This window comes from Leptonychotes weddellii, chromosome X (assembly GCF_054177405.1).
Source record: "Leptonychotes weddellii isolate Sample4059 chromosome X, ASM5417740v2, whole genome shotgun sequence".
Taxonomy (NCBI): Eukaryota; Metazoa; Chordata; class Mammalia; order Carnivora; family Phocidae; genus Leptonychotes; species Leptonychotes weddellii.
The window spans coordinates 968,632-976,140 of NC_138385.1; the positions used below are offsets into that span (position 1 = coordinate 968,632).

General features: G+C 54.2%; 2 protein-coding genes and 1 long non-coding RNA gene across 6 annotated transcripts in view; 2 read left to right on the forward strand and 1 right to left on the reverse strand.

Annotated features, from left to right (window-relative positions):
* Positions 1-7: 7 nt before the first annotated feature.
* On the reverse strand, positions 8-7,154 carry IKBKG (inhibitor of nuclear factor kappa B kinase regulatory subunit gamma). Of its 3 annotated transcripts, none has more exons than XM_081808009.1 (3): positions 6,788-7,154; positions 3,145-3,346; positions 8-499 (listed from the first exon to the last, which is right to left on the reverse strand). In XM_081808009.1, exons 2-3 carry the CDS (start codon positions 3,329-3,331, stop codon positions 147-149), a joined length of 540 nt encoding a protein of 179 aa, XP_081664135.1. In that variant the 5' UTR covers positions 3,332-3,346; positions 6,788-7,154; the 3' UTR covers positions 8-146. The 3 variants fall into 3 exon arrangements, with proteins under 3 accessions (XP_081664135.1, XP_081664136.1, XP_081664134.1); XM_081808010.1 differs by lacking the exon at positions 6,788-7,154 and adding an exon at positions 6,493-6,777; XM_081808008.1 differs by lacking the exon at positions 6,788-7,154 and adding an exon at positions 6,332-6,483.
* Positions 3,971-4,759, forward strand: LOC115942975 (uncharacterized). Its single transcript, XR_004077564.2, has 2 exons — positions 3,971-4,447; positions 4,618-4,759. It is a non-coding gene; the product is annotated as an uncharacterized LOC115942975 (long non-coding RNA).
* Positions 7,155-7,210: 56 nt separating the features above from the next.
* The window catches only part of G6PD (glucose-6-phosphate dehydrogenase), a 13,273-nt gene continuing 12,974 nt past the window's right edge, over positions 7,211-7,509 (forward strand). The window contains exon 1 of one of the 2 annotated variants that reach the window (XM_081808002.1): positions 7,211-7,323. In XM_081808002.1, the coding sequence (XP_081664128.1) occupies positions 7,320-7,323 (4 nt within the window). In that variant the 5' untranslated portion in view covers positions 7,211-7,319. Of the gene's footprint in view, positions 7,432-7,509 lie in introns of both variants that reach the window. The other variant, XM_081808000.1, reaches the window with a different exon arrangement.

A 7,509-nucleotide genomic window follows, 5' to 3' on the forward strand; every position in this document is an offset into this window, starting at 1 on the left:
GGGAAGCTCACGCCTGGTCTCCCCTGGACCCGGCCCTACGCTCCTCGCGTCCTTGCTGATTCTGACCTGGGTGCTTCCACTGTAATTGACCATAACAACCGTAACCGGGAGCCGTTGTACGGCTCTTCTGAGTTCTGCGAGCCCTCCTAGTGAAGCATCGAGCCTGAGGGTGCTCTCGAGGAGCCCTGACCACAGGTTCCCTCGGGGAACACTGGCATCCCTGTGGTTTCCAGAACCCCCTGGCTCCCCAGCTCCTGGGGAAGGGCCCGCCCAGCCCCTCTGGCTACCTGCTGGCATCTCTTCAGATGTTCCACCTCCTGCAGGGCCTGCTCCCTCTGCCTCCTCAGGTCGAGCTTCTCCAGGTTCAGTCTCTCTACCAGTTTCCTGGCTTCCTGGAACTTCTGCATGAGGAACTCCTTCTCCTTCCTCTGGCTGCCCTGGAAACGCTGCAGCTCCTCGCAGCGCTCCCGAAGCATCTGGTTGCTCTGCCGGATGGCATCTGGGGGCAGAGGAGATGGCCGAGAGCTGAGACTTGGCAGGGGGCCTCCCAGCCCCTCCCGGGCCGTCACGGCGCCGTCCCCGCGGTACCATGCGGCCTCGCATGTGGAGATGGCTTTGAAACACCTCCTCTTATTTTGCGTAACACTTTCAAAATTATTTATGCTACTGATAAAGCCCCTAAATTTCTCCGAAGAGATACCAAACACATCAGCTTTGCTTAAAAGTATGTGCCAAAGGTCACTTTCTCTGTAAGTTCCTCAAACTCATTTGTATTCTGGCCACAGGTCAAAGGTGCGCCTGCCTGCGCCCTGGGGCGCAAAGTCATTATCTTCAGAATCAGGAAACCCGAAGCTACCTGCACACTCAGGGAAGGCCACCAGGGCAAAGTGCCCTGTGGCATGGCTGGCTGCAGCCTGGGAGGCCCAGAAGGCTTCGAGTGGCCCAGGGACTGGCCTCCCTGAGCCTCACTGTCCTCATCTGCATGTTCAACGGGGATAACCACAGCCACCTCACAGGATCTGGGCACAGCGAGTGGTCATGAAACAGCTAGTCCCCCGCTCACGAGGCTGAAGGACGAGCATGTGCCAAGGCCAGGCAGTCAGCAGAGGCTGAGGAAAGGAGAGCCCCACACCCAGGGATACCCCGGGCAGCAGAAGAACATGGAGGGGTGACAAAACTGCTTGGTGACACACGAAGGTTCTTGCAACTACAGAACTCTGTAAGATTGCAACGGGCAGTAGCTTCGTGTCACTCTCTGGTCAAAACCCTGATGACGGAGCATTCTTTTACTAGAACTGCACTGGCTTCTGAGCCCAGCTCCATAGACTCGTTCTGCACTCTACTGTCCCCATGTGACTCCTCCCCTGCAGGGGAGCAAAGCTGAGTGTGGCCCTTCTACAGGAGCCTCCTGCCTCAGGCATACTTCCCTCACCCACCTCCACCCTCCACCTGTTGCAATCCTGCCCAACCCCCCACCTAAGCCTCAACTCATATGCAACTTCCCCTTTTATTGAGATAAAATTCACATCACATCAAATTTATCATTTTAACTAATTTAAAGTACACATTCAGTGGTTTCTGTGTATTCACAAAGCTATGCACCCATCACCTCTAGCTAGTTCCAGAACATTTCCATCACCCCCCCCCCAAAAGAAACCTGAACCCACTTGCAATCACTTTCCCATCACCCTCAGCCTCTGGCACCCACTCATCTGTTTCTCTCTCTGGATCCACCTCTCCTGGACATGTCACATAAATGGACTCCTACCCTAGGTACACACAACCTCTTCCATGACTTCCACAACCGACTTCCATGTTTTCCCCCCAAACATTCCAAGCAAAGTCTATGTCCTCTCCCCTGCGCCGTCCTCCTTAGGCACAATCCTGAGCATCGCTGGGGGCAGACACCTTCAGTGCCCTGGGAGTGTGACCCAGGGCCTGACACACAGCAGCCATCTGCCTCACGCAGCACAGGTGGAGGGTGCAGCTTCAAGGTCTCCACCTGCCACTAAAGCCCGAGCTCCCTGGGCGGGAAGCTGGTGGTGCCATGATCCCTCTACAGCCAACCTGCCACACTCTTCCCCCAAGTCCCTCTTGCCAGAGCACCCTCCTGGGGACCAGCAGAGGCCACACACATAGTTGTGGAAGGTGAGCTGTCTCCCCTCCCCCAACCTGGCTGCCAGCTCTATGTGACCCCAACACAGCAGGACATTTGACCTCAGGGACAGTGTTGGTTATCGTAACTGCAAGAGTGCTATTGCCATCTAGTGGGTAGAGGCCAGGGATGCTGCTCAACACCATGCAGTGGCCAGGACAGCCCCTAGATGTCTAAGCATGATTACAAGGCCAGAGAGGGCGGGCCAGGGTGTCGTCACACGCAGGGCGGGCACAAATGTGCGCCAGCCAAGGGCAGCCAACCACCTGAGAGGCATGGAGCAGGCCACTGGGAGCTGAAGAAGCTGCCCCCCTCCCCATACAAGCGAGGACATGGCAGGTGAGTGGGTGGGGGAGGTCGTGGTGAAGACAGAAATGGGAAGGTTCTGGGGGCCACGGTGGCCGCGCTCACACCCGCACCACAGGCACCAGAAACCAACCCCCTTTCCGAAAGCAGCCCTTCCCCCACAGGTCCGTCGCAGGGCAGGCCACGCCCCCTTCCCAGGGCAGGCCACGCCCCCCCTTCCCAGGAGCCGCAGGGCCTCTCCCAGAATAGCCAGCCGCTCCCAGGATAGTTGGCCGCTTAAGGACCGATCAGGATGGAGACAGAAAAGCCCCACCGCAGCTGGCCTGACTTGGGACAACTCAGAAGGGTCACTCCAGCTACAGAGCAACCTGCAGGGTCGGCCTGCACTGCAGTCCAGCTTCTCCCTGTGCTCCCCTTCCCTGTCCCTTTCCTTCCCCCATTGTTGGTCCTGACAGAACTCTAAATAAACTTCCTGCAAGTCAATCTATACCTCAGAGTCCATTTCCAGGGAATCCCACCTGAAACAAAAAGGGAGGGTGGCTTTGAATCACTAGCTGGCTCTCAGGTGCACCCCCACCTCAGACCCAGTAAAAACAGAGGCACAGATGAGTGGAAGAAGCCTCCCCCACCAACAGGGCTGGGACCTCTGACGTTTCGCTCGGCACACCTGCTGCCCTCCTCACCTCGGAGCTCTTGATTCTCCTCCAGACAGCGCTGGAAGCTCTCAGGAGTACCCTGCTCAGAAGGTACGTGGAGCATAGCTGGCTTCCCCAGAGAAGGCTCTTCACCCAGCACGTCCTGGTCCCCTGCCGGGCCGCCACTGGGCTGCACCATCTCACACGGCTGACTCTTCCAGGGGGGCCTGCTCATCCAACAAGTCAGGGTCTGGAAGAGAAAGGCAGCAGACTTGTCACACGAGACCCTCGCAGAATTCTCTTACCTTGCAGAACAAGGAGTGTGGTCTGTGCAGCAGTTCTGGGGCCACACTTTAAGCAGAATGCTGAGCACTTTATCAAGTGTAACAGGGAGCTAAAACAGGCTTTTCAATCTACAAGGTGGCATATCCTCTCATTACAAAGGGAGTTGCAGGCCCGTACGTGGGGTCAGAAAGGCCATGGTTCAGCACTTGTTATAAACTCTGCCTAGGACCTATCTCCAGGCTGTAAACTGAAGTTAAGAATTTCACAAGAGAGGGGGAAATTACGGGGAGGATTATTTTTGTAGGGAGGTGTCAGCATGCTGTGACTCCTACCTGCTACATACACCTCCAAGCAGGAGTGAAGATGTTGGCCCCTTACCTCGTGTAGTCCGCTGAATGATGACCCCAGCAAGATATGTCCACATCCTGACCCCCATAACCGGTGAATGTGATCTTATATGGAAAAAGGGGTTTTTTTGAAGGTGTAAGTGAAGGATCTTGAGATAAGATCATCCTGGATCAGAGTTGCCTTAAATCCAATGACAAGTGTCCTTTTTTTTAAAGATTTTATTTATTTATTTGACAGAGAGAGACACAGCGAGAGGAAACACAAGCAGGGGGAGTGGGAAAGGGAGAAGCAGGCTTCCTGCGGAGCAGGGAGCCCGATGTGGGGCTCGATCCCAGGACCCTGGGATCATGACCTGAGCCGAAGGCAGACGCTTAACGACTGAGCCACCCAGGTGCCCCCGATGACAAGTGTCCTTGTAAGAGACAAGAGAAACAGACACGGAGAAGGCCATGTGATGACAGAGACTAGAATGACATGGCCACAAGCCAAGGAAGGCCTGGAGCCACCAGCTGCTGGAAGGGGCAGGAAGGATGCTCCCCTAGAGCCTGCAGAGGGAACGAGGCCCTGAAGACACCTTGATTTTAGACTTCTGGCCTCCAGAACTGGGAGAGGATAAAGGTCTATTGTCTTAGCCACTCGGCTTGTGGTCATGTCACAGAAGCTCTAGGAAATTAATCCACCTAGTAAGAGGGGCTTCAAGGACACCACTCAGAACCTGGTAAGTGTAAAAGAAAAAAAGAAAAAAAAAAAAGAACCTGGTAAGTGTTCACTGGAACTGAGGGCCTGAGGGGATACCTAGTATCTGACATGTGCTGAGGAATCTGAAAGTGGGAGGTGGGCTCGCAGCCTAAGACAGCAGGGCTGTTTGCGTTCTCTTATGAACTACAGAAGTCGACCTGGAGCCCTTTGAAATTCTGCCCAAGAAGGGGAGACTACCTGGAGGAGGAGGCTGATCCCAATACAAGCTTGCAGGAGCAGGCCTGAGCTGAGAGAGGACAGCTTTAACGCTGAATAAACTGTTACTGCTCCACTGAAGCCACTGATCCTTCCCTGAGCTTCCAGAAAAGCCCACTCTCCTGGTTCTCCTCCCACCTAACTAGCTGCTCCTGTTCAGATCCTTTCACTCGATCCTTCTCACCAACCCACCCCACAATGTTGTGGTGCCCCAGGGCTCTGTTCTGGGGTCTCTTCTCTACCTACAGTCACTCCAGTACAGAGTTCATTCAGCCTCAGAGCTTTAACCCCCATCCTCACGCTGCTGATGCCCCAAATCAGACCTCTTTCCTGAACTCCAGACACATAGCAAACTCAACATCTCCACTTGGATATTTGGTAGTGCTCTCAGAACTAACCTTAAAATTGCACTCCTGACAGGCCCCAAAAGCCAGTTCCACCCACAGCCCTCCTTATTGTTAGCTGATGTCCAGCTACTGTGACAAAAACCTCAGAGTCCCTCTTGACTCCTCTCTATGTCTCACAGCTCACATCTAATGCATCAGGAAATCCTGTCGTAATGTATCCCAGAATCTATCTGATGACACTATGCAATTAATGTTAACTATTTTAAGTGTGATAGTGGTGTTGTGGTTGTTTCTTAATCCTTTCTTAGAGATGCATGCTGAAATACTTACAGGTGAAATGATACGGTGTCAGGAATTTGCTTCAAAATAATGTGGGAACTCCTAGGTATCTATCTGAGAGAAACAAAAACACATGTGCACCCAGAAACGCTCAGAGCAGCATTATTCACACCAGCCAAAGCGTGGAAATGACCTAAATGTCCATCAACTGATGAGTAAACAAAATCTAGTACGTTCACATGCTACAAGATGGGACCAGTCTTGCAAACATAACGCTAAAAAAAAAAGCAACTCACAAAAGACCACATACTGTATGATTCCGTTTATATGAAATGTCCAGAAGAGGCAAATCCATAGAGACAGAAAGATTGGTGGATGCTTAAGAGCTGGGAGAGATGGGGTAATGGGGTGATAGCTAAGGAGGCAAGTGGTTTTTTGGAGTCATGAAAATGTTCTGGAATGAGAGAGTGGTGATGGCTGCACAACTCTGAATATACTAAAAACCAGTGAACTGTACACTTTAAATGGGTGAAGTGTATGGTATGAGAATTATATCTCAATAAAGCTGTTATTGAAAATAACAAAGGAAGAGGATTGTGAGGGCTATAAATTAAACAAAATTGGCCATGAGTTGACAACTGTCAAAGCTGGGCAGTGAAGACATGGGATTTACTATACTATTCTTTCTACTTTTGTACGTCTTTGAAATTTTTCACAACAAAATGCTCAAAGCACCACTCATCTGGATTACTGCAATAACGTCCTAACAGGTCACCCTGCTCCTACCCTTGTCCCCTATAGTTTGTTCTTCCCACAGGGGCCAGATCACCCTAAAAGATAATTCCGATCATGTCCGTCCTCTACACTGTTCCCTACCACAGTTCCTCATTGCCCTGCGTGTAAAAGCCAAAGGCCCTAACACGGCCTGCAAAGCCCTGAACTATCTGGCCCCTCATTGCTTCCTCTCCAAGTATTCTCCCCTCACTCACTCTGCACCAGTTACAGTGGCCTCCTTGCTGTACCTCGAACATGCCAGGATGGCTCATCCATCCTTGAGTCACAGAAACGATTTGAGGTCGGGTAGACATTAATCGTTTTTGCAGAGTGAGCAAACTGAGGCACATGAAGTGAGATACGTAGCTGCCAAACTATATTTGGGGCCTTTTTAAAAGAATTTAACAACCTCGAATGCAGTCAAGTTTGATGAGCAGAAAATGTCTCTGAACTAGAAGTCATCCACGAAGCAGGGGTGTGGTCAGACTCCGCTGCGGCGGCGGAGAGGAAGAGGCGGAAACAGTCCCGGTCGCCGCCAAGGTAACTCGCCTCCTGCATCGGGCCGCCTTGGCCGGTGCTCTATAAGCAGGCGGCAGAAATGGGCCACGGCCCAACAGGAGGGGGAAGCCTGGACGTCCGGGGGGTGTCTCGGAGGAGGCGGGACGCCCACCAATAGTACCCTGTCTTCGGGAAGAGGACCACACCTGTCAGCAGAGTCGGTCCGACGTGAGAAGGGCAGGAACGGCGAGCCGCGAGCACTCCTCGGGCCCTGGCGCTCCGAAAAAGTCCGGTTTCTGCGGTCACCCTTCCCTTCTCCCGCTGCCGAAACTCACACTTCCTGCTTCCGGTGTCGTAGCTGTGGGATCCGGAAATAAAACACGCAAGCCCCGCCCCCACCCGGGAGGCCGCAGAAGTGTGCCAGAGGCTGTTCCAGAGGGGAACCCGAGTCCGCCAGCCTTGGTCGGCCCACAGGATGTTTCTAGTGACATGCAGCACCTGCTACTTTTTGGGGAGTCGCGACCCAGTCTCCCCGTCGTCTCTCGGGTGTTGGGCCGCCCCGCCCCTGCCAGGGGAGGAGCTAATAGGGAGCCCCCGCTGGGCAGCAGAAGGCCCCGCCCAGGAACAGGGTCGAGGAGGCGTGGCCACACTGCCGGCGGAAGTGGAGCCCTCCGTGAGGGCGCACGGCCGCCCGGGACGGGCGAGAAAACTGGACTGTAGGGTTGGGCCGAGCCAGCAATGGGTACGCGGGCGAACGGTGCAAAGCTGTACGCGGACTCGCGAGGCACCGAGAACGCAGCGCAGCGGCGGTGGGGAGAGAAGGCGCCCGGCAGCCGGGCTGCCCTCGCAGGTGCCCAAGGGGCGGGGCGGGCCAAGGGTGGGAGCCTTACGCGGCTGGAGGGCGGGGGGGGGGGGCGCCCAGCGCGGG

Coding starts and splice junctions, on each gene's coding strand:
- IKBKG (XM_081808008.1), bottom strand. CDS start 6,433: ATGTGCCTCAGTTTGCTCACTCTGCAAAAACGATTAATGTCTACCCGA. Junction 3,347..6,331: donor GCCATCCTGGCATGTTCGAG/GTACAGCAAGGA, acceptor TTTCTCTTCCAG/ACCCTGACTTGTTGGATGAG. Junction 500..3,144: donor GGAGAATCAAGAGCTCCGAG/GTGAGGAGGGCA, acceptor CTCTGCCCCCAG/ATGCCATCCGGCAGAGCAAC.